This window comes from Artemia sp. Qi Xiang Cuo, chromosome 10, assembly GCF_049724085.1.
Source record: "Artemia sp. Qi Xiang Cuo chromosome 10, ASM4972408v1, whole genome shotgun sequence".
NCBI lineage: Eukaryota > Metazoa > Arthropoda > Branchiopoda > Anostraca > Artemiidae > Artemia > Artemia sp. Qi Xiang Cuo.
In genome coordinates, this window is record NC_142803.1 from 73173733 (window position 1) to 73201605 (window position 27873).

The 27873-nt window shown below is 37.7% G+C and overlaps 1 protein-coding gene across 2 annotated transcripts in view; it reads right to left on the reverse strand.

The window, feature by feature from the left end:
- Positions 1-27873, reverse strand: part of Asx (transcriptional regulator additional sex combs) — an 89095-nt gene that overhangs the window by 29430 nt on the left and 31792 nt on the right. Inside the window, exons 4-5 of one of the 2 annotated variants that reach the window (XM_089095708.1) lie at positions 18110-20476; positions 13380-13582 (exon numbers count right to left, since the gene is read on the reverse strand). In XM_089095708.1, the coding sequence (XP_088951834.1) occupies positions 13380-13582; positions 18110-20476 (2570 nt within the window). Of the gene's footprint in view, positions 1-13379; positions 13586-18109; positions 20477-27873 lie in introns of both variants that reach the window. The other variant, XM_089095707.1, reaches the window with a different exon arrangement.

Below are 27873 nucleotides of genomic sequence, written 5' to 3' on the forward strand. Positions count from 1 at the left end.
AAGGATGCCCAAGGATAAGGATAAGGGATACCCAAAGATACCCAAGGATAAGTGATACCCAAGGATAAGTAAAAGTACCAAAGGATAAGTGATAAAGATAAAGTGATACCCAAGGATAAGGATAAGTATACCCAAGGATAAGGATGCCCAAGGATAAGGATAAGGGATACCCAAAGATACCCAAGGATAAGGATAAAGTGATACCCAAGGATAAGTGAAAGAACCCAAGGATAAGGATAAAGTGATACCCAAGGATAAGGATAAGTATACCCAAGGATAAGGATGCCCAAGGATAAGGATAAGGATGCCCAAGGATAAGGATAAGGTATACCAAAAGATACCCAAGGATAAGTGATACCCAAGGATAAGTGAAAGTACCCAAGGATAAGGATGCCCAAGGATAAGGAATACCCAAAGATACCCAAGGATAAGTGATACCCAAGGATAAGTGAAAGTACCCAAGGATAAGGATAAAGTGATACCCAAGAATAAAGATAAGCATACCCAAGAATAAGGATACCCAAGGAAAAGAATAATAGATACCAAAACATACCCAAAGATAAGGGATAAAGTGATACCCAAGGATAAGAATAAGTATACCCAAGTATAAGAATAAGCGATACCCAAAGATACCCAAGGATAAATGATACCCAAGGATAAGCGAAAGTACCTAAGGATAAGGATAAAGTGATACCCAAGGATAAGGATAAGTATACCCAAGGATAATGATGTCCAAGGATAAGGATAAGGGATACCCAAAGATACACAAGGATAAGTGATACCCAAGGATAAGTGAAAGTACCCAAGGATAAGTGATACCCAAGGATAAGGATAAGTATACCCAGGGATAAGGATGCCCAAGGATAAGGATAAGGGATACCCAAAGATACCCAAGGATAAGTGAAAGTACCCAAGGATAAGAATAAGGATAAAGTGATACCCAAGGATAAGGATGCCCAAGGATAAGGATAAGGGATACCCAAAGATACCCAAGGATAAGTGATACCCAAGGATAAGGATAAGTATACCCAGTGATAAGGATGCCCAAGGATAAGGATAAGGGAAACCCAAAGATACCCAAGGATAAGTGATACCCAAGGATAAGTGAAAGTACCCAAGGATAAGGATAAGGATAAAGCGATACCCAAGGATAAGGATAAGTATACCCAAGGATAAGAATGCCCAAGGATAAGGATAAGGGATACCCAAAGATACCCAAGGATAAGTGATACCCAAGGATAAGTGAAAGTACCCAAGGATAAGTGATACCGAAGGATAAGGATAAGTATACCCAAGGATAAGGATAAGGGATACCCAAAGATACCCAAGGATAAGTGATACCCAAGGATAAGTGAAAGTACCCAAGGATAAGGATAAAGTGATACCCAAGGATAAGGATCAGTATACCCAAGGATAAAGATGCCCAAGGATAAGGGATACCCAAAGATACCCAAGGATAAGTGATACCCAAGGATAAGTGAAAGTACCCAAGGATAAGTGATACCCAAGGATAAGGATAAGTATACCCAGGTATAAGGATGCCCAAGGATAAGGATAAGGGATACCCAAAGATACCCAAGGATAAGGATAAAGTGATACCCAAGGATAAGAATAAGTATACCCAAGGATAAGAATAAGGGATACCCAAGGATAAGGATACCCAAGGATAAGTATAAGGGATACCCAAAGATACCCAAGGATAAGTGATACCCAAGGATAAGTGAAAGTACCCAAGGATAAGGATAAGTATACCCAAGGATAAGGATAAGCGATACCCAAAGATACCCAAGGATAAGTGATACCCAAGGATAAGCGAAAGATACCCAAGGATAAGGATAAAGTGATACCCAAGAATAAGGATAAGCATACCCAAGGATAAGGATGCCCAAGGATAAGAATAAGGGATACCCAAAGATACCCAAGGATAAGGATAAAGTGATACCCAAGGATAAGGGAAAGTACCCGAGGATAAGGATAAGGTGATACCCAAGGATAAGGATAAGTATACCCAAGGATAAGGATAAGCGATACCCAAAGATACCCAAGGATAAATGATACCCAAGGATAAGCGAAAGTACCTAAGGATAAGGATAAAGTGATACCCAAGGATAAGGATAAGTATACCCAAGGATAATGATGCCCAAGGATAAGGATAAGGGATACCCAAAGATACACAAGGATAAGTGATACCCAAGGATAAGTGAAAGTACCCAAGGATAAGTTATACCCAAGGATAAGGATAAGTATACCCAAGGATAAGGATGCCCAAGGATAAGGATAAGGGATACCCAAAGATACCCAAGGATAAGTGAAAGTACCCAAGGATAAGAATAAGGATAAAGTGATACCCAAGGATAAGGATACCCAAGGATAAGGATAAGGGATACCCAAAGATACCCAAGGATAAGTGATACCCAAGGATAAGGATAAGTATACCCAGGGATAAGGATGCCCAAGGATAAGGATAAGGGAAACCCAAAGATACCCAAGGATAAGTGATACCCAAGGATAAGTGAAAGTACCCAAGGATAAGGATATGGATAAAGCGATACCCAAGGATAAGGATAAGTATACCCAAGGATAAGAATGCCCAAGGATAAGGATAAGGGATACCCAAAGATACCCAAGGATAAGTGATACCCAAGGATAAGTGAAAGTACCCAAGGATAAGTGATACCGAAGGATAAGGATAAGTATACCCAAGGATAAGGATGCCCAAGGATAAGGATAAGGGATACCCGAAGATACCCAAGGATAAGTGATACCCAAGGATAAGTGAAAGTACCCAAGGATAAGGATAAAGTGATACCCAAGGATAAGGATAAGTATACCCAAGGATAAGGATGCCCAAGGATAAGGATAAGGATGCCCAAGGATAAGGATAAGGGATACCCAAAGATACCCAAGGATAAGTGATACCCAAGGATAAGGATGCCCAAGGATAAGGATAAGGGATACCCAAAGATACCCAAGGATAAGTGATACCCAAGGATAAGTTAAAGTACCCAAGGATAAGGATAAAGTGATACCCAAGGATAAGGATAAGTATACCCAAGGATAAGGATGCCCAAGGATAAGGATAAGGGATACCCAAAGATAAGTGATACCTAAGGATAAGGGAAAGTACCCGAGGATAAGGATAAGGTGATACCCAAGGATAAGGATAAGTATACCCAAGGATAAGGATAAGCGATACCCAAAGATACCCAAGGATAAGTGATACCCAAGGATAAGCGAAAGTACCTAAGGATAAGGATAAAGTGAAACACAAGGATAAGTATACCCAAGGATAATGATGCCCAAGGATAAGGATAAGGGATACCCAAAGATACACAAGGATAAGTGATACCCAAGGATAAGTGAAAGTACCCAAGGATAAGTGATACCCAAGGATAAGGATAAGTATACCCAGGGATAAGGATGCCCAAGGATAAGGATAAGGGATACCCAAAGATACCCAAGGATAAGTGAAAGTACCCAAGGATAAGAATAAGGATAAAGTGATACCCAAGGATAAGGATGCCCAAGGATAAGGATAAGGGATACCCAAAGATACCCAAGGATAAGTGATACCCAAGGATAAGGATAAGTATACCCAGGGATAAGGATGCCCAAGGATAAGGATAAGGGAAACCCAAAGATACCCAAGGATAAGTGATACCCAAGGATAAGTGAAAGTACCCAAGGATAAGGATAAAGCGATACCCAAGGATAAGGATAAGTATACCCAAGGATAAGAATGCCCAAGGATAAGGATAAGGGATACCCAAAGATACCCAAGGATAAGTGATACCCAAGGATAAGTGAAAGTACCCAAGGATAAGTGATACCGAAGGATAAGGATAAGTATACCCAAGGATAAGGATAAGTATACCCATAGATAAGGATGCCCAAGGATAAGGATAAGGGATACCCAAAGATACCCAAGGATAAGTGATACCCAAGGATAAGTGAAAGTACCCAAGGATAAGGATAAAGTGATACCCAAGGATAAGGATAAGTATACCCAAGGATAAGAATGCCCAAGGATAAGAATAAGGGATACCCAAAGATACCCAAGGATAAGGATAAGTGATACCGAAGGATAAGTGAAAGTACCCAAGGATAAGTGATACCCAAGGATAAGGATAAGTATACCCAAGGATAAGGATACCCAAGGATAAGAATAAGACATACCCAAAGATACCCAAAGATAAGGATAAAGTGATACCCAAGGATAAGAATAAGTATACCCAAGGATAAGAATAAGTATACCCAAGGATAAGGATAAGTATACCCAAGGATAAGGATGCCCAAGGATAAGGATAAGGATGCCCAAGGATAAGGATAAGGGATACCCAAAGATACCCAAGGATAAGTGATACCCAAGGATAAGTGAAAGTACCCAAGGATAAGGATGCCCAAGGATAAGGATAAGGGATACCCAAAGATACCCAAGGATAAGTGATACCCAAGGATAAGTGAAAGTACCCAAGGATAAGGATAAAGTGATACCCAAGGATAAGGATAAGTATACCCAAGGATAAGGATGCCCAAGGATAAGGATAAGGGATACCCAAGGATAAGTGATACCCAAGGATAAGTGAAAGTACCCAAGGATAAGTGATACCCAAGGATAAGTGATACCCAAGGATAAGGATAAGTATACCCAGGGATAAGGATGCCCAAGGATAAGGATAAGGATGCCCAAGGATAAGGATAAGGGATACCCAAAGATACCCAAGGATAAGTGATACCCAAGGATAAGTGAAAGTACCCAAGGATAAGGATGCCCAAGGATAAGGATAAGGGATACCCAAAGATACCCAAGGATAAGTGATACCCAAGGATAAGTGAAAGTACCCAAGGATAAGGATAAAGTGATACCCAAGGATAAGGATAAGTATACCCAAGGATAAGGATGCCCAAGGATAAGAATAAGGGATACCCAAAGATATCCAAGGATAAGTGATACCCAAGGATAAGTGAAAGTACCCAAGGATAAGTATACCCAAGGATAAGGATAAGTATACCCAGGGATAAGGATGCCCAAGGATAAGGATAAGTATACCCAAGGATAAGGATGCCCAAGGATAAGGATGCCCAAGGATAAGGATAAGGGATACCCAAAGATACCCAAGGATAAGTGATACCCAAGGATAAGTGAAAGTACCCAAGGATAAGGATAAAGTGATACCCAAGGATAAGAATAAGTATACCCAAGAATAAGGATACCCAAGGATAAGAATAATGGATACCCAAAGATACCCAAGGATAAGTGATACCCAAGGATAAGGGAAAGTACCCGAGGATAAGGATAAGGTGATACCCAAGGATAAGGATAAGTATACCCAAGGATAAGGATAAGCGATACCCAAAGATACCCAAGGATAAGTGATACCCAAGGATAAGCGAAAGTACCTAAGGATAAGGATAAAGTGATACCCAAGGATAAGGATAAGTATACCCAAGGATAATGATGCCCAAGGATAAGGATAAGCGATACCCAAAGATACACAAGGATAAGTGATACCCAAGGATAAGTGAAAGTACCCAAGGATAAGTGATACCCAAGGATAAGGATAAGTATACCCAAGGATAAGGATGCCCAAGGATAAGGATAAGTGATACCCAAAGATACCCAAGGATAAGTGAAAGTGCCCAAGGATAAGAATAAGGATAAAGTGATACCCAAGGATAAGGATGCCCAAGGATAAGGATAAGGGATACCCAAAGATACCCAAGGATAAGTGATACCCAAGGATAAGGATAAGTATACCCAGGGATAAGGATGCCCAAGGATAAGGATAAGGGAAACCCAAAGATACCCAAGGATAAGAGATACCCAAGGATAAGTGAAAGTACCCAAGGATAAGGATATGGATAAAGCGATACCCAAGGATAAGGATAAGTATACCCAAGGATAAGAATGCCCAGTGATAAGGATAAGGGATACCCAAAGATACCCAAGGATAAGTGATACCCAAGGATAAGTGAAAGTACCCAAGGATAAGTGATACCGAAGGATAAGGATAAGTATACCCAAGGATAAGGATGCCCGAGGATAAGGATAAGGGATACCCAAAGATACCCAAGGATAAGTGATACCCAAGGATAAGTGAAAGTACCCAAGGATAAGGATAAAGTGATACCCAAGGATAAGTAAACCCAAGGATAAGGATGCCCAAGGATAAGGATAAGGATGCCCAAGGATAAGGATAAGGGATACCCAAAGATACCCAAGGATAAGTGATACCCAAGGATAAGGATGCCCAAGGATAAGGATAAGGGATACCCAAAGATACCCAAGGATAAGTGATACCCAAGGATAAGTGAAAGTACCCAAGGATAAGGATAAAGTGATACCCAAGGATAAGGATAAGTATACCCAAGGATAAGGATGCCCGAGGATAAGGATAAGGGATACCCAAGGATAAGTGATACCCAAGGATAAGGGAAAGTACCCGAGGATAAGGATAAGGTGATACCCAAGGATAAGGATAAGTATACCCAAGGATAAGGATAAGCGATACCCAAAGATACCCAAGGATAAATGATACCAAAGGATAAGCGAAAGTACCTAAGGATAAGGATAAAGTGATACCCAAGGATAAGTATACCCAAGGATAATGATGCCCAAGGATAAGGATAAGGGATACCCAAAGATACACAAGGATAAGTGATACCCAAGGATAAGTGAAAGTACCCAAGGATAAGTGATACCCAAGGATAAGGATAAGTATACCCAAGTATAAGGATGCCCAAGGATAAGGATAAGGGATACCCAAAGATACCCAAGGATAAGTGAAAGTACCCAAGGATAAGAATAAGGATAAAGTGATACCCAAGGATAAGGATGCCCAAGGATAAGGATAAGGGATACCCAAAGATACCCAAGGATAAGTGATACCCAAGGATAAGGATAAGTATACCCATGGATAAGGATGCCCAAGGATAAGGATAAGGGAAACCCAAAGATACCCAAGGATAAGTGATACCCAATGATAAGTGAAAGTACCCAAGGATAAGGATAAGGATAAAGTGATACCCAAGGATAAGGATAAGTATACCCAAGGATAAGAATGCCCAAGGATAAGAATAAGGGATACCCAAAGATATCCAATGATAAGGGATACCCAAGGATAAGTGAAAGTACCCAAGGATAAGTATACCCAGGGATAAGGATGCCCAAGGATAAGAATAAGGGATACCCAAAGATATCCAAGCATAAGGGATACCCTAAGATAAGGGAAAGAACCCGAGGATAAGGATAAAGTGATAACCAAGGAAAAGGATAAGTATACCCAAGGATAAGGATGCCCAAGGATAAGGATAAGGGATACCCAAAGATATCCAAGGATAAGGATAAGTGATACCGAAGGATAAAGTACCCAAGGATAAGTGACAGTACCCAAGGATAAGGATAAGTATACCCATGGATAAGGATGCCCAAGGATAAGAATAAGGGATACCCAAAGATACCCAAGGATAAGTGATACCCAAGGATAAGGATAAGTATACCCAAGGATAAGGATAAGTATACCCAAGGATAAGGATAAGTATACCCAAGGATAAGGATGCCCAAGGATAAGGATAAGGATGCCCAAGGATAAGGATAAGGGATACCCAAAGATACCCAAGGATAAGTGATACCCTAGGATAAGTGAAAGTACCCAAGGATAAGGATGCCCAAGGATAAGGATAAGGGATACCCAAAGATACCCAAGGATAAGTGATACCCAAGGATAAGTGAAAGTACCCAAGGATAAGGATAAAGTGATACCCAAGGATAAGGATAAGTATACCCACGGATAAGGATGCCCAAGGATCAGGATAAGGGATACCCAAGGATAAGTGATACCCAAGGATAAGTGAAAGTACCCAAGGATAAGTGATACCCAAGGATAAGTGATACCCAAGGATAAGGATAAGTATACCCAGGGATAAGGATGCCCAAGGATAAGGATAAAGATGCCCAAGGATAAGGATAATGGATACCCAAAGATACCCAAGGATAAGTGATACCCAAGGATAAGTGAAAGTACCCAAGGATAAGGATGCCCAAGGATAAGGATAAGGGAGACCCAAAGATACCCAAGGATAAGTGATACCCAAGGATAAGTGAAAGTACCCAAGGATAAGGATAAAGTGATACCCAAGGATAAGGATAAGTATACCCAAGGATAAGGATGCCCAAGGATAAGGATAAGGGATACCCAAAGATACCCAAGGATAAGTGATACCCAAGGATAAGTGAAAGTACCCAAGGATAAGTGATACCCAAGGATAAGGATAAGTATACCCAGGGATAAGGATGCCCAAGGATAAGTATACCCAAGGATAAGGATGCCCAAGGATAAGGATGCCCAAGGATAAGGATGCCCAAGGATAAGGATAAGGGATACCCAAAGATACCCAAGGATAAGTGATACCCAAGGATAAGTGAAAGTACCCAAGGATAAGGATAAGGGATACCCAAAGATACCCAAGGATAAGTGATACCCTAAGATAAGTGAAAGTACCCAAGGATAAGGATAAAGTGATACCCAAGGATAAGAATAAGGATACCCAAGAATAAGGATACCCAAGGATAAGAATAATGGATACCCAAAGATACCCAAGGATAAGGATAAAGTGATACCCAAGGATAAGAATAAGTATACCCAAGGATAAGGATACCCAAGGAAAAGGATAAGGCATACCCAAAGATACCCAAAGATAAGGATAAAGTGATACCCAAGGATAAGGATAAGTATACCCAAGGATAAGGATAAGGGATACCCAAGCATACCCAAGGATAAGGATAAAGTGATACCCAAGGATAAGCGAAAGTACCTAAGGATAAGGATAAAGTGATACCCAAGGATAAGGGATACCCAAAGATACACAAGGATAAGTGATACCCAAGGATAAGTGAAAGTACCCAAGTATAAGTGATACCCAAGGATAAGGATAAGTATACCTAAGGATACCCAAGGATAAGGATAAGGGATACCCAAAGATACCCAAGGATAAGTGAAAGTACCCAAGGATAAGAATAAGGATAAAGTGATACCCAAGGATAAGGATGCCCAAGGATAAGGATAAGGGATACCCAAAAAATACCCAAGGATAAGTGATACCCAAGGATAAGTGAAAGTACCCAAGGATAAGTGATACCCAAGGATAAGGATAAGTATACCCAGGGATAAGGATGCCCAAGGATAAGGATAAGGGAAACCCAAAGATACCCAAGGATAAGTGAAAGTACCCAAGGATAAGGATAAGTATACCCAAGGATAAGAATGCCCAAGGATAAGGATAAGGGATACCCAAAGATACCCAAGAATAAGTGATACCCAAGGATAAGTGACAGTACCCAAGGATAAGTGATACCGAATTATAAGGATAAGTATACCCAAGGATAAGGATGCCCAAGGATAAGGATAAGGGATACCCAAAGATACCCAAGGATAAGTGATACCCAAGGATAAGTGAAAGTACCCAAGAATAAGTGATACCCAAGGATAAGGATAAGTATACCCAGGGATAAGGATGCCCAAGGATAAGGATAAGGGATACCCAAAGATACCCAAGCATAAGTGATACCCAAGGATAAGTGAAAGTACCCAAGAATAAGGATAAGGATAAAGTGATACCCAAGGATAAGGATAAGTATACCCAAGGATAAGGATAAGGGATACCCAAAGATACCCAAGGATAAGTGATACCCAAGGATAAGTGAAAGTATACCCAAGAATAAGGATACCCAAGGATAAGGATAAGTATACCCAGGGATAAGGATGCCCAAGGATAAGGATAAGGGATACCCAAAGATACCCAAGGATAAGTGAAAGTACCCAAGGATAAGGATAAGGATAAAGTGATACCCAAGGATAAGGATAAGTATACCCAAGGATAAGGATGCCCAAGGATAAGAATAAGGGATACCCAAAGATATCCAAGGATAAGTGATACCCAAGGATAAGCGAAAGTACCCAAGGATAAGGATAAGTATACCCAAAGATAAGGATGCCCAAGGATAAGGATAAGGGATACCCAAAGATAAAGTACCCAATGATAAGTGACAGTACCCAAGGATAAGTGAATTGTCCTTAAATAGGACAAAAGAGCCAAAACACCGAACATAAAAGCTGTTAAAAGTTTCTTTTAAGTTAAATTATAAGACAATTATTGTTTTTCATACAGTATTAATCTCTAAATATAAATTTCTATAGCAATTAAATTTCCAAAACTAAATCAGTAGCATTTAAGCCGCTTTCCACACAGTCTAAAAATTTCTCCCTCCTTCTACTGTTATGTATCGATACAATTTCTCAACCGTTCTCGGTGCCTCCTCCATTTATATAATATAAAGGATAAAACTAAATACAACAAATACCCAGGAATAGCTATTATAAGCATCGCTGCCAGGGCTGCCACTATGATTCTTTTCAATTTTTTAGCTTGGTCAAAATCCTGACCAGGCATATAAACTAGGCTGGGTTTCGAGCAGCTATGCAGACCCCAACAAAACCCAATCCCCCCCCCATGAAACAATCAGAACACTACGAGTCAATCATCTTTAAGTCATCATAAGTCTTGGGAATTATTCGAAGAAATTTGTCTCTTACTGACTCAACACTGTTTTCTACACTATTGAAATCGTTAGTGAGACCAATGATCGAATACAGCCATACAAAAACCACATCATTTTTTCAAAAAGAAAGCAATGAAGTAGAAAAAATCCAAAGGAGGGCTACTAAATTCGTTCCATCACTTAGAGACTTATTATACCAAGACCCTTTGAAAAAATTATCGCTCCCAGGTCTCTCATACCGATTTTTGAGAGGAGATCTTATTGAAGTACATAAAATACGCAACAGATACTACGACAACATCCCTCCAGAAGAGATAATAACATTCGAGAATAATAACTTGAGAGGTCACGAGTTTAAGCTAACCGAAGAACGTTTTATAAGAGATGTTGGTAGATGGGCATTCAGCAACCGCCTTGTCTGCGAGTGGAACGCGCTACCATCAGACACTGTCAACTCGGATTCAGTCAATGTATTTAAGAACAAGATTGACAATCATTATAGTGAAAAAGCATTTGATTATTTAAATTTTTGTAGATAGAGGCGCAAGACTGTTTTCGCATTATATTATTATTATTATTAACTATCTCCATCCATTTAAAACTGCTTTCGACCCAATCAGTCGAGATGGCATATGGGCTGTGCGGGAAGACTCTGTCGCAATGCAATTATCCAGACGCAGATACGCCTCATTACAGGTCTCTCATACCGAGTTTTGAGAGGAGATCTTATTGAAGTACATAAAATACGCAACAGATACTACGACAACATCCCTCCAGAAGAGATAATAACATTCGAGAATAATAACTTGAGAGGTCACGAGTTTAAGCTAACCGAAGAACGTTTTATAAGAGATGTTGGTAGATGGGCATTCAGCAACCGCATTGTCTCCGAGTGGAACGCGCTACCATCAGACACTGTCAACTCGGATTCAGTCAATGTATTTAAGAACAAGATTGACAATCATTATAGTGAAAAAGCATTTGATTATTTAAATTTTTGTAGATAGAGGCGCAAGTCTGTTTTCGTATTATATTATTATTATTATTAACTATCTCCATCCATTTTAAAACTGCTTTCGACCCAATCAGTCGAGATGGCATATGGGCTGTGCGGGAAGACTCTGTCGCAATGCAATTATCCAGACGCAGATACGCCTCATTACAGGATACTATCATCATGTCCACGCCAGCGTACTAGTTAGTGGGCCATCCCTCTAAAACACCGATTTTGGGTGAAACATATATCCTATCTCTCAAACAGTTCAATTCTGTCGTTGACTGAACAATGGATCCCGCCTTGCTTTCTGCTAGAGGCGTAAAGATCAGGCTTGATTTCTCAATTAGCGACCTTGACTATACAAACGATTTTGTCCCGCTGACGAACCCGGTGGACTTCACGCAAGCCATGCTGTGGAGCGTCGCAGTCACAATAAAGTTGGTCGGGCTGAAAATCAAGAAACTAAAAAAAAAAAAAAAAAAACACTTTTCTAGAAGTCGTCACCCCTTTACAAGGGGGTAGGCACCCCTTTACACGCCTACTTTACATCCCCGCTATGTGTTTCTACGCAATAAACTTTAGGACCCGGGAACACCCCCCTGGATATTAAATCACTCCCCGTCTCTGATTTTAATATTAGTAGTTGGTTGGGGGCTTGACGTTTCACCAACTCGGGGTAGAGGGACGGATTCCAGTTGGTAAAATCCATCCGCGAGCTGAAAAAAACACTTTTCTAGAAGTCGTCGATGAGTTCAAGCATCTAGAATCTCTAGTTGAAATACCCAGTAGTTGCAGTTCAGACATTTTGAGTAGAACATCCTCTACATCATTAGGCTTTTCTCAACTGAGGAAGAGGCTTATGAGGCAAATAGATGTTCCCTCAAAGACAAAAATACACATTCGCAAAGCAACCATCCACTTTGTTCTACTACACGATTGCTGGAAGTGACTTGTGAAAGCAGCAGATGCCCATATTCTAAATGGGATCGATCACTCCTGCTTTAGACAAATTCTCCGAGTCTTACCCATGAATAAATTCACTAGTAAGGTCGATATTCAAATACATTGCCATCAATAATATTCACTAGTAAGGTTGATATTCAAATACATTGCCATCAATAATATTCACTAGTAAGGTCGATATTCAAATACATTGCCATCAATAATATTCACTAGTAAGGTTGATATTCAAATACATTGCCATCAATAATATTCACTAGTAAGGTCGATATTCAAATACATTGCCATCAATAATATTCACTAGTAAGGTTGATATTCAAATACATTGCCATCAATAATATTCACTAGTAAGGTCGATATTCAAATACATTGCCATCAATAATATTCACTAGTAAGGTCGATATTCAAATACATTGCCATCAATAATATTCACTAGTAAGGTCGATATACCCATGAATAAATTCAGTAAGGTCGATATTCAAATACATTGCCATCAATAATATTCACTAGTCAAAACACCACCTAAACTGGTTTGATCATATTTTTCGGAGACCAGATAGCGCACAAAAAAAGCACCACAAACCCCTGATTTACTGGAAGAAGAAGAAGCGGGAAGGGCAATTAAAGACCTGGCTTAATAGACTCATGACCGACCTAGAGCCGACCAGAGGCTTTTTACGCCACAGGTGAAGATGGAATAAACAATGGCAAGACATCTCTACACCACACACTAAAGAACGAGCAACATGGCAGTAAGCCATCTGCCAGATTACATCACCATGAAGAACTGAAGAGCTTGTATCCCAAGACAGTTAATAAAGTATCATGGATATACACAATAAGTATTTATTATTATTTACTTACTTGCTTGGTAGCCAAAGGCCCTGGCTTGGGCAGAAGGGGAACACTGCTTCTTGGTTTGGGCGAATTAAGTCGCAGTTCTGTTGTGGCGATTTGTATTGAACCTTGAACCACAGGTATAACTGACGAATTTACAGTTGTTGTAGTAGTCAGTACCTGAGGATGGCAGGTTGGCACATTTCCAACTTGCAATATTGCCATTTGACCTGCTTCAATATAAACAGAAGTTAAAGAAAAAGAAAAATACACATATTTGCTAGATATTGATCTTTAATACAAACATGACTGACGCACTCTTAAAATAACAATAAAAAAAAAGCGAAAAATCAAATACTCCTTCAAGGTCAAAATGGTGAGATAAATAAATTCATAATTAACGAATTTCTTTCAAACTGCATTTAAAAGCTTAAATTGAGCAAAGCTTATAGTCCAATTTGGGTATTTACATATAAGCTGTTTCCTCCTTTTCATTATTTACTGGTTAGGCTTCTTTCCTCCTGTTTAGGCTTCTTTCCTCCTGTTTAGGCTTCTTTCCTCCTGTTTAGGCTTCTTTCCTCCTGTTTAGGCTTCTTTCCTCCTGTTTAGGCTTCTTTCCTCCTGTTTAGGCTTCTTTCCTCCTGTTTAGGCTTCTTTCCTCCTGTTTAGGCTTCTTTCCTCCTGTTTAGGCTTCTTTCCTCCTGTTTAGGCTTCTTTCCTCCTGGTTAGGTGTTTCCTCCTTTTCATTATTTACTGGTTAGGCTTTTTTCTTCTTTTAAGATAATGACTGAAAACATTGAAAGAAAACGAGCCAACAGCCAGTAAAGGGAAAGAAAAGGCGACAAACGACAAAGAAAAGGCGATGGATATTTTGTCTGTATAAAACTAGGCGTCTTAAGCGCTAAAACTTAGAAATAATCTAAGACGCAACCAATCAAAAGAGAAAAGATGAAATCCAAAATGAAATATAAAATTGATCTAAAAATCTAAAAATAATATGTAATTAAAAAACAATATATACATGCAATTACTACTCCATGCTCCAAACCGAGCGTAGATATAAATAATTTGAGTAACTCTCATGAACGCGCAAAAGTAACTGGATAAAAATAACAAGAAATGAATTTGACACAAAATTACTTATTTACTGGGAAATAATCCTTTTATTGGCATCCAAAGCTACTATTCTTTTTGGTCTTGTATTTACTTTAATCCCCTGATTATGTTGCAAGACCTTAATACAATTATTAAGCGTAGGTTCGTTTTTTTTAGAATAATATTATAGATTGAATCGATTTTTTAAATTCCACTGTCTCTATTTATTGAAAGATAAGCAAAAATGTATTTTTTTTTTATTTCTATGGCTTCTCTAACTAATTATGTTAAGCCTCTATCGTCAGAAATGGCTGAAGCCTCCTCTAACTGTGCAAAATGATCAGGTTGGTGAAAAAAGCGCTTTGCCAAATTTGAAACGAAAGTTTCCAGAGGCTTTCTAAACTTGGAGCCTTATAGATCGAATAGCAGTGCTCAACAATGCGTTCCACCAACTGTTTTTGGATTCGGTCAGTGTAAAATTGCAAAAAGAACAAGGAATGTTGCAAACATCACACTTTAAATTGCCGCAAGCCAAATTGGCAATACGCAAACCAAAAATCAATGAATTTTTAATATTTGGAATCAGGACAATGCAGATTCTTTTGATCTATATTTCTTCGCCTGAAAGCGGTTTTGCCGAAGGTGTTGTTTCAAAAACCCAAAGATAACGAGTTTGAAAATGTTTACCTTTTATTATCAAACTCGGCTGTGTCTAGAGCGTTCAGCAAAATATAAAAGGGTAACTAAAAATATTGTGTCACCCTTTCATCGATACTCAGAAAGGGTCATCTTATTTTAGTTTTGTTTAAAGGTTTATTTTTTTATATATTTTTATCAGTTTTATTCTGGACTAAGGACGGTCAAGGGGGTTTTGACCAAAGTATTTGCATAATTTGCCAATTTTTCACTGGCTTTTTATTGTCCTCGTTATATCCTTTCTTCGCGATTTTATGATATATCGTTCTATAAAATAACTTCTGTTTGGTTTTTTAGGTCGTCCCAAACACGCTAATATGCGTCAGAACCTATTTTGACATTGAGAGGTAATGTTTAGTTTTGTTAGTATTATATAGAGATTTCAATGTTGTGTTTTTTTTTGTGTGACTTATTTTCACAGAAAAGCAGAATTTTCTAGAAACAAGTCTAATAAAACTCCGCTAAGTTCTGTATTTAGCGTGTCAGTTCTCTTTGAAAGGAGTTATACTGTATCAGCAAAAAATGGACCATGAGCATTCAAGCTTGAAGCACATGGTGAGTTCTATCACAAATAGAAATCAAACGAACTAATAGAGGAGGGAGCGTGCAAAAATAGGCTGAAGCAGACACAGCTCCCCCCCCTTATTGAAAAATAAATTTTCATCAGAAAATAGCCACTTTTCAATATCAAAGCACTGTGAACACTGAATAGAAGAAGGTGGCAGCCCCTTCAAATAATTTTCCAAATGAAAGTAAAGAGTGATGTTAAAACTTAAAACAAAAAATATCCTGTTTATGAGCAACTGTCCTTGACTTTTCAAAATTAAAAAGTACCCTGAATAGATGGGTATTAAAGGCTCAATGCAGACTTTTCAGGGCTTGTCACTGTAGGATGCTATTTAATGCCGTGTTTATGCATATTTTATTAATTGAGAACCCACCAAACACAACAACTAAAAGACAAAGCCAAAAAAAAGATATACAAGAATAAAAATCAATACATAATACTATACGCCCAATACTTTTGGTCAAAATGAAAACTATTACATTATTTTATTTATTTTACACATTATTTTACATTATATATTTTTTTTTTAAATTATTTTTATACATTATATATATTTTTTATATATATTTAATGTATGTAATGTATATTTTTAATGTATGTAATGTATATATTTATACATTTATATATATATTTTTTATACATTACATTATTTTATTTTAAACATTTTTTATATTACATTATTTTATTTATAATGAAGATAGTATTTTATTTATTGTTAATCCTTCCCGAATTCAAGATTTTCAAATTTGAGTCTTTAATCTTTTTTTCTTTTTTTTACGGGGGCGTATTAAGTCAGTGTTTATGCTAACAGGTCAATAATAATACAAACACTAGAAGATAACAGGAAACAACAGTAACAGTAAATAAATAAAAATCGAAATAAAAAATAAATAAATATAAATTCCTTTTTGTTGTGTTTTCTTCTTTGTTTCGCCTAAATTTTTTTGGCGTAGGGTACCTATTGATAAAGACTTCTGGATATATAAGAGAGCTGAAATATAAGAGCTTTTATTATTTCTTTTGTAAAAATAAGTTTTTTATTTGTTTATTTCATTATTATTACAAAAAAATTCATTCGTTTTTAAATATTTTCGTTTCTATTGTGAATCGAAAGGCAGTGTCGACTAAAAAATTATTTAAGAAATTGAAAAAATAGAAGGGGATAAATCTATGCTTCAAAACGTACAAAGTTTACTGATCTCCCAAGAAGAAAAAGATCAGAAGAAGGTGGAAATCAGTTTCAACACTTGTTGTAAACAGTAAATTATGTAATTGTTGAATTTTTCTATGTGAATCATCAATTTTTCATAATAAATTGCCTATCGTTCAGCATTCTTGCACTGCCTAAATACTGTATTTTACTTCTTCATATTTTTTTATGAATCATAGTTTTTTTTTTGCATGTTGATTTTGAGCGACTATTAAATTCCAACTGATGCCCCTGCACCATTATTCAACAAAAAGGGAGAAACTATCATAATAATCAAAGAAGTTAAATCAACACTTATAGTTACGCTGTATCGCGTTAGCTGGCAGTGACGAGAAGCTAGGCCAGCAGATTTATTTCGCAGTGGTAGGTTGGATCGTTACAGGGTTTTAGCTTAACAAAATAATAGCTAAAGATTTTAAGTCGCTCAAATAGTTAGAGATCCATCACTACTTGCCTTGGTAATAGGCGGTACACCATACAATAGGAATTTTACAGAGCACATAAGAAACAAAATTCATTTCGAGTTTTTCAGGAATAACGAATAAATAATTAATAACTTTCACACTCAGAACCTAGTATTTGCATTTTTCAGGTTTTCAAGTACACCACAAAATAACAATTTACCATTTTTAAAACGGTGAAAATAGATGGAGACACAGAATTTGTCAATTATTTTTCTTCCGTCGTCACCCCATTTTTCGCTCCATGTAGATAACTATGTTTAGAAATTTAACAGTATTTAGTACGTGAAATAAACGTACGTAAAGACTTTAGTAAGTATAAAATATTTCGCAAAGACCACGAAAAATTCACAATTTCTGGAGGAACCAAAAAAGGATGGGAATAGATTGGGCTACTATATCAAGAATTTGAGTTAAGCACACATCCCACTTAGACAAAAAATGTGGCATAATGTCTTCTAACTACCAGATAAACTGGTCCCGATAATTAATTTGTTTAACTAACTTTCATTTTCCCAACTTTTATTAACTTCTTACAAAACGGATAAAACCTTTGTGTTGGATATTATTACTGGATATTATATTATATGATATATAATATATATCGGATATGGATATTAGACATCCGCCTTTTTATTAGACATTTACCTTTATTTTTTATTTCATTACACATCTTTTTCATCTTTTGGGGGAAATCTTGGAATATCAATAAATTGGGAACAATTACCTTGAGTACTAATAGAGGGCATTGACCTTTGGATTACCAATGCTTTTTCTGCATCTTCATTAACATTGGACTGTGTTTGCTCATCTTCTTTCATACCAACAGCGTTGTCAATGACTGATACGGCTTGATTAAGAAGATCCCCCGATTTGTCATTTGGATCATTTTTCTGACTATTGCAGTCATCTGAAAAGTTTTGATATTCATCCATAACCATATAGTCACTATTACTAAATTCCTCCTGACTGAAGTCTTGATATGTCTCAAAACTAATATCCATTTGAACTTCGGAGTAACTATTTTGTGACTGATATGAATAGCTATCCTCAAAACACGTTTGTTTGCTAGTTTGAAAATCATCACCTTTAACCTGAGTGAAATTTTCCTCATCCAAATCTGCTTCACTTTGTTTGAACGAATCAACGGACTGTCCATCATCAAATGGATTATCTGGTTCAAAGGTGTTTGACTTATCTGTGGGATCCGTATCAGGAAAAGTAACTTCAGTTATATTATCAGCCAAAATTTTCGGCTTCTCTTGAAAACTGTGCAACTCACTAAAGTTTTCAGTGTTTTCATATGCAACTCTTTCACTGAAAACAAGCTTGCTTCTGCTCTCTTGTGATATCAAAGCACTTTGCTTTTGCTGCAAACAATCAAGAATATCATCAGCAGAGCAGACTTTACTAGAAGCGTTGAGAGTACTGGCACCTTCATGGCAATTTGCCTCAATTTCTCTCAGTTCATCATCCTGCAAAAATGGAGAAATAGAAGCCGAGCCCGGTGAGCCCAAACTTTGAAAACTTATATTCAACTCATCAGAAGTAATGTGTTCCGCATCGTCTTCCAATTCAGATGCTGGCTTACAACTATCAGCAGCATCATCTTTTTTATTAGTCAGTTCATCTTCTTTCAAGTCTTCATCCACTTCATCAAAAGTTTTACTGGCTTCATAATCAGGAGAGCTGTCGGATGGACATATATTAACAATAGGCATTTCAACAGAATCCTCTAGCTCAAACTGAACCTGTAAATTTCCATAGCTTTCAGTAGCTGATTCTTGGTTTTCATCTACAGTTTCAACCTCAACCATGGCAGCTAACCTCTCAGCCTCTGCCTGATGCCTCATTTGAATCAACTTTCGTCTCTCCTCAAGCCTTTCTTTTTCAATTTCACTTTGTATTTGTAAAAATAAATTTGAATGTTTTGGTTCTTCACTTGTCACATAATTGAGAAACGCGGAACTCTGACTCTCCGATGGACGAGATAATAATGTTGGTGTTCCTCTTCCTTTCTGAGGAAACGAAGGTTTTGCTTCAGTTTCTGATTCAATTTCAGAATCATCTCCATGAGTGTGGGTAGACTCTGAAGTCGTTGTTGATTCAAAGCTTGTATCATGTAAATCGGAATCAGTTGTACTTGCATTCGCCTCAGTGTCTGTTGGGATTTCAACCGACAATCTAGGAAGTATAAACTGAGATTTCTCCTCAGATTTTGGATTTGCACGTATTTTCAGAATTAACGGGGATCTTTTTCGGGAAGCGTCTTCACCGTAATTTGAAGGCTGAGAAACAGATAGTGACGTGAAAAATGTACAATGTCGCATTTCTTCCACACTTTCATCAGAATCTGATCCAGCGATTTCCTGTGGGATAGGCGTATCACTTCGCCCGTACTGTAGCTTTAAACGCTCATCCCCGTTGTCAACAGGCTCTTCCCACTGGACTACCTTCTTTTTCGGAACACTGTTGCCACTATTTTTGCCGGCGTCACTATCAGAGGATGGCAAAGTTGCGGCACGTGACGCCGGCTTCTTGAAAACCGAATCGGTATAGTATATATCGTCGTCATATGGAGGCGGAGCAGGCAAAGTCGCCTTCCTCAAAAGTGGCTGGCGTTTCTCAAGATTAGGGCTAGAAGCCCGTTTGGATGGATACACTCTCTTCGGCCGCATAGGTGACGGTGGTGACTCACTTTTTGGCTTTGGTGAGTGTTTATCAGTTTTTGGTACAAGACTAGACAAAGGTTTATCATCATCATCGGTTTCAATATCATTTTTTACAATCTCTTGCTTTCCGATTGTCACAGGTTTTTGGATATCACTTTCTGCTGCTTTTTCTACAGCCTTCAACATCTCCTCTTCTCCATCAATCAGTTCAATCTCTCTAATCTCCTTTCTGGGACAGCGTTTCACTCCAACCTTTTTAATCGTTTTTTTAGATACAACAACCTTAGATTTTGGCTTCAAAGAGGTAAGTTTGGGCAAAATGTCCTCTGTGGAAGTATTATTTGAAAGGGTTGGCGATGGACTGGACATTAGGAGAACATCTGATTCTGAGGACGTTGCAGGTTCTGGAGATACAGCAATTCCTAAACGAGAAACAGAATGATTTCCAGAACGATAATTTTAAAGGGACTAGTTTATATTAAATTCAGAGATTTGTTCAAAATCTAGTTTACTTAAATAAAGAAATATTAACAATTAGTGAGAATGATTAGAACTGACCAGGACTGAACCAGGAATAACCAGGACTGATAGATAAAGTAAGGTGAGTTGATACAATTCATTCAGACGAAATAATAAGTCCGATCCTGATCGAACTTCGTTGAAGTAAGGATGCTATGACTGTTTTAATTTTTTTTGTTTTAATGACCGTATTTTAATCTAAGTTTCTCTTTTAAATTTTCATTTGTGCTATGCTGAGGACGGCCCTTGGTCATAGGGTCGAAATATCCATTTAAAGGTTAGAATTCCGCTGTGTTACAAAAAATTCTCTATTGTTCTACTAGTTATTTTTTGTATAAAATAATTTTGCTATTGAGAGTTTGGCTTGCAGTCTACAAAAATTCCAGGAAGTTATATCAATAAATAGAGAATTCCCTATTCTGCATCCTATCTTCCCTACAAAGGTCCGACCTTTTTGAATCCATCCAGAAAATATGATTATGTTTCTAAAAAGTTTTCAAAAATAAATTAGAATTTTCCAGGAAAGACGGGAAGGTCAGTATTTTCCGGGAAAGAAGGGAAACTCAATAATAAGAAACCTAATTTTATGATAAACAATTAATACGAAATCTAGTTAATAGAATAATTAATTAATTAATCTAATTAATTAATAGAATAATAAGAGCCTTAATTAATGTTTTTTAGGCTTTTCATATAATTTTTGAAAATTTTTGATCAAATTCATGGCATAAAGTTACGTAAATGCTATATATTTATGATTTTCCTTTTGTCTGATATCTGTCAACTATATTCACATAACAGTCCAGCGGCGGATCCAGGGGGGCCGGGGGGCCCTGGGCCCCCCCAAGATTTTCTGGCGCCCTCTCATCCATCGTGCAAACGACCCTTTTTTGTGAATGATTCAACTAAGGCCGACGCTAAAAAAAAATCGGATACGCCGTCATTTTTTACTTTCTTTTTATCACATTATCTAAAGTTCAAATCCGACACTGCACGAATCATGATTATTGGGTTTATTTTTGGGACGTGCTAAACGAGCAAAACATTTTGTGAATGCTTACGAGAAACGCATGTCTTTGGGGAGTTGCGTGGGTGGTTAGATCCAACCGGCGGGAGGCTAGGCGCGAGCGACCCTGCCACTGCCTTCGGAGTATTTTTGCTCCGTGTGTTAGACCAGTTAGACGGAAACGCATTTAAAATAGATCGGAAAAAAAATCAGGGCATGAATATAGAACAGAGAAGAAACAAAGAATGATGGCGGAAAGCCGTAAAGGATCGAGGGACATCTCTGATTATTTTGCCAAGAAAGATCAGATTAAAGGTAAGCTTTTAAAGATAGAACAATAAGGAAGGAGTGTCGTTTAAAGTGGGTATCAACACTTCTAATTTCTAGCTTTAGCCCATTGTCGGATAGCTTTCCTGATAAGGCTCATTCGTAAAGCTTCATCGCGTACCAGCTGCTTTTGTTGTTATATATTTCATACTGTCCCTCTTGTACAGTGTTCTTCGTATGCAATTTGTCCGAAGCGTTTGACCTGATTTTTACCAGCCCACTCGCCTCGCCTGACGGTTATGATATTGGCTTAAAGCAGTATTTTTACCGACACACTGTGTCAGCTCTGAAATTATCTTTCAAATTCTTGCAGTTAAAGCTCTCTCTTTAGCCTTGTAAACTTCGGTGATAATTGTTTCGGGTTTCAGCTCTTGAAAAATATTTGTTAGCATATGTCGGGGATCGGTTCTTGGGGTTGCAAATCAAATTAGTGATGTTTAGGGTGGTATTTTATTTTAAAGTCCGGGTTTCCTAGAAATAGTTTTGGGGTATGAAAGTTCAAGATTGTTGGGGGAGTTTAAAGTTAATGTTGCTGATTCAGTTTATTTTCAAATTTAGTTCCAATTCTGCCTTCACCATGTTGAGAGTTAAATCTACTAAAGCAAGCCATTATACAAAGTGTATATACGTTTACAATAAATGTCTTGTGCAAACTTTAAAAGAGAAACTTTTTTTGTTAGATGTTGAGACGACGGCAACTTCTGATGCCCACTCTGAGTCGACGGTCGGAATGCACAAAAACGCATTCAGCCAGGAAAACGAACTGTCACCAACAACTCCGTCCACTTCACAGACGGCCTTCATAACAAACTTCGGCGAAACGACACACACTGATCAGCTGACTGAAGGATCAAGAAGCAGTACTCAAACCTTGGTGGTACATAGCCCAACACTGATTTCACAGTCCCTGCACCCGCAGCGGCATCAAAGCGCTATTTTTTCGCCTGAAACTGACTTCATGCCGTCGAATGACTTTGGTATTGCAGTAGCGCTGAAAGAGCGAAATCAGTTGTCTTCTGGCGAAATTATGTTTTTATGAACGAAAGGTGGAAGCCGAAGAACCAATCTGATCTTCCAGTCTCGACACAAAAGAGAAAAGGTGGCGAAGTCAAGCGTCGCTTGAATACCGAACATCTTTCCCGGTATCCTTGGCTCGCAGTGAGTCGTCATCCAGACCACGAAGGCCTTTGGTGCAGTGTTTGTGTTTTGATGAGGACCAACGAAAGCGGAGGAGGATGGTCGGCTTTATCTGGAGGCGGCGGAGGGCAAAAAATGGGAAAGTTGGTCTTGAAACCGCTAAAAGACTATTCGAAACTTACCGGGAAAGATGGTGCGCTGACAAACCATGCTGAAGCATAATTTCACAAACACTGCCAGGAAAAAGCTGCCGCGCTGCTAACAACGTTTCAGCGCGGTAGTCAAGATCAAGATATCAGGAATGCTCTGGACTGTGAAAGGGTCAAGCAAATACAGCAGAACCGTGCACTCTTGAGAAGCGTTGTTGAAACTGTCAAGCTTTGCGGGGCACAGAATATCCCCCTTCGTGGCCACCGTGATGATGGCAAACTTGATATCCAAGACTCTAATGTCATTACAGCAGTAAACGACGGGAATTTCCACCACCTACTTCGGTATCGGATTCAGAGTGGAGACTCGCAACTTAAAAATTTACTTGAAAATGCACCGAGCAACGCCAAATATACGAGTAAACAGATCCAGAATGAACTGATTGGAACAAGTGGGGAAATGATAAAAACCGAAGTAGTGAGAAAAGCAAACAAAGCAACGGTTTGGTGTCTTCTTGCGGACGAGTCAACAGACAGGCAGACCAGGGAGCTGATGGTCATTGTTTGTCGTTATGTGTGTAAAACCGAGCAGGGATACGTGATTCGAGAAGATCCTTTTGCAGTTGTCGATGCCTTTCAAACCCTGTTAAGACTCGCTGGAGATGAGGAAAGTGACGACGGTAGAAGCATCGAAGAGAAGCTAGACGGCAAGAGCCTCGGGAAGCTGCTGTTGAGTGAGGTCAGGAAGTCAAATCTGGATTTGTCAAAGTGCGTTGGTCAAGGATACGACAAAGCTGCTAGCATGGCAAGCTTGACAAATGGTGCTGCTGCTGAAGTTAAACGCCAGTGTGAACTGGCAGATTACTTCCACTGTGTGAGCCATGCCACAAATCTCTCATGTTCAAAGATAGTTTCAGTTCCCATTCTGCGCAATGCCCAAGACGTTGTTCGAGACACAATTTCTCACTTCAGCTCAAGTGCCAAGAGAACAAGACTTCTAAAAAGCATCTTATCGCGGACAAAGCTAAAACAGAGACACTCGTCAGTCTTTGTACCACGAGATTTGTAGAGAGACACGAAGCAATCAGCAGGTTTTGGGACTCCCTTCCGTCGATCGTTTCTGCTCTGCAGGAGATGGAAGGATGGCACGATCGAGAGGCAAGTAGCAGAGCTTATGCATTACGATCCTGCATTGAAAAATCAGATACACTCGTAGGACTGGTTTGCCTGAATTCGTTTTCGTCGATCATGAAACCTTTGGCCGAGTCACTACAACAGAAGGATGGTGACCTCGTGAGAGCCTTGTCCCTCATTAGCAGCGTGAAGGCAATGCTGGAAGATATGCGATCACATGCCGAAACCAAATTCAGACTGCTTTACGAAGATCTTCTGAAAATGGCCGAAAAGATTGATGCTACCATCAAGGTAACGCAGCCACGCATAGCTTCACGTTCTACATACCGGGCAGGGGTACCCAAGATGGATCCAGAAAGTCATTATAGGATGGCGGCATTTATTCCAGCCCTGGACGCCATGCTGCTTGATTTTACGGAGCGGTTCAGCTGCCATTTTACGAATGCTGCAAAACTTTCAGCTTTGATCCCGGCTGTGGTTAATGGCAAACGCTGGGAGGACGTTCAGCCAGGGTACGAGAAGTACAAGGAGCTGCTCGTGGGTACGGAGATAGACGTTAAAACCGAGTTCGAGATTTGGAACAAGTATTGGTCTAAGGAAACCGTGCAAAAACCGAAAACAGCTATTTCAGCGCTGAACAGTTGTCAGGAAAATGTATTTCCCAACATCTTCGCATTGTTGACAATTCTCGCGACGCTTCCTGTGTCAACCTGTGAAGCAGAACGAATGTTTTCAAAGGTTGACAGGACATGTTCATCAATACGAAGCACGATGACTGAAGAGAGGTTGGAGGCTCTACTACTCATGCAGACTTACAGAGACGAACTGCCGAAAACAGACGATGCTATCGATATGTTCGCTCTCAGAAAAGCTCGCCGATTGAATTTAGTTGTGTAGTGTGGTGCTGTTTTTATTTTATTTCGATACGTTTTACCTTTATGAGCATATTTTGCAGTGTTTTCATTTAAATAAAGTGCTATCAAATTAGTCCTGTATAATCAGATTTTGGCGCCTTTTGTCCGGCGCGGCCCTCCCCCCCAAGATTTTCCTCTAGATCCGCCGGTGTAACAGTCATCTAATTTTGAATTATCGCGACGTAGGTACTTTCATTGAGCCATTAAACCCTCCAAAATTCTTCTAATAGCCAATGATATTTGATCAACAAAATATAATTAAAACATTTTAATAATGATAATGGTAAAATATGGTAATGGTTTCATTGAGTGGAAATGGTAAAATAATGGTGCTTTCATTGAGCCACTAAACCCTCCAAAATTCTTCTAATAGCCAATGATATTTGATCAACAAAGTATAATAAAAACATTTTAATAACGGTAATGGTAAAATACGGTAATGGTTTCATTGAGTGAAAGTGGTAAAACAATGGTCCTTTCATTGAGCCACTAACCCTCCAAAATTCTTCGAATAGCCAATGATATTTGATCAACAAAGTATAGTAAAAACATTTTAATAATGGCAATGGTGAAATATGGCAATGGTTTCATTGAGTGGAAATGGTAAAATAATGGTGCTTTCATTGAGCCACTAAACCCTCCAAAATTCTTCTAATAGCCAATGATATTTGATCAACAAAGTATAATAAAAAATTTCAATTATGGTAATGGTAAAACAGTGGCCAGCCGGTAACAGGCCCATTATCTCTTCTTATTTTATTTTTCATTTTGGTCTTGATTTGATTTTTTGCAATGATTTACAAACATGAAGTCAGAATTTTGTGATGTGGGGTCAAAATGGTTTTATTTCAAAAGAGTAATATAAAATCAAAAGCCGAATTGGCCACCTATGACAAAAAAAAAGCAACAAATATGAAAATGACAAAACGGGTCTATGGCCACTAAAGAAAAATGAAGAGAACAAAAAATACAAAGAATATTTCACCCGTATAAAACAAGAAGTCTTGAGCGTATATATATATATATATATATATATATATATATATATATATATATATATATATATATATATATATATATATATATATATATATATATATATATATATATATATATATATATATATATATATATATATATATATATATATATATATATATATATATATATATATATAAATATATATATATATATATATATATATATATATATATATATATATATATATATATATATATATATATATATATATATATATATATATATATATATATATATATAAACAAAAAAAGACCAACTAAAATATATAATATACAATTACTCACATATGCAATTGCCAGGTACCTTCAGGAAAACCGAAAAATAAGTAGTATATTTTAGTTGGTCTTTTTTTGTTTATATATATATATATATATATATATATATATATATATATATATATATATATATATATATAAACAAAAAAAGACCAACTAAAATATATAATATAGAATTACTCACATATACAATTGCCAGGTACCTTCAGGAAAACCGAAAAATAACTAGTATATTTTAGTTAGTCTGTTTTATTTTCATTTTCTCGACGCCGCAGACGTCCTCTTTTATACGAGCGAAATATTCGTTGTATTTTTTGTTTCCCTCGTTTTCCTTTACTGGCAATAAACCCGTGTTATCATTTTCATATTTTTTTTTATTTTTTTGTTTTTTTTCAAAAAATTGTTTAGGGTCATGAGGTCTTGTAATATGTATGCTTGCGAGGGGTAAATTGACTAGCCCAATCAATCATCAAACAAACATGCAGCTAGACTAGTTATGAGCTGCCTGTTTGACTTCAACCAATTCCTCAGCATTGTCATACACCAAAAAACTCTTATCCAAATCATGATGTAGCCTACACGATTTTTTGGCCTTCACATATTCCAACAACACTGTCTTAATTATTTAATGCAAAACCATATTAATTGTTTAGTTATTATAAATATTTGATGTAAGTAACCATACTTTTGCATTAATTATTTTGCCCTACTAGTTTTTCTTCCTTTGGAGTTCAATTTTATTTTACCTGACAATTTAATTCTCGTTTGTTTTAAGACAGAATACCTTTTGAAAGTACCCAGGACAGTGAAATTTAAACCTAATTGGTTTTAAATTAACCTAATTGTTTAAATTAACTAGAAACGACACAATAATATACCTTAAAAATTAGTTTGATTGACAGGTTTTCTTTTAATAGAACCCCTGATAAAACTGATGATGGAAAACGCAAATATGATAGTAACGGTGAGAGGGTAGCTGGCCCGTAAAAGATACATTACCTTATCGCTTACCAATTTCTCTTTTTTTTACTTTAGTTCTGATAGGCATATATATATATATATATATATATATATATATATATATATATATATATATATATATATATATATATATATATATATATATTATATATACGTGTATTTAAAAATCAGTGGCCATATACACAAAAATAAACAAAAGAACAATAGTACTCAACAAATTTAAACTACTGCATCTTTCTGCTCCATCAGGCCTTTCTCTATAAAACAACCTAACGCAATAATTAGGTCCCTCGAAGTAGTCCCCAAAACACCCGAAAGCAGCGATACATCCCCAAG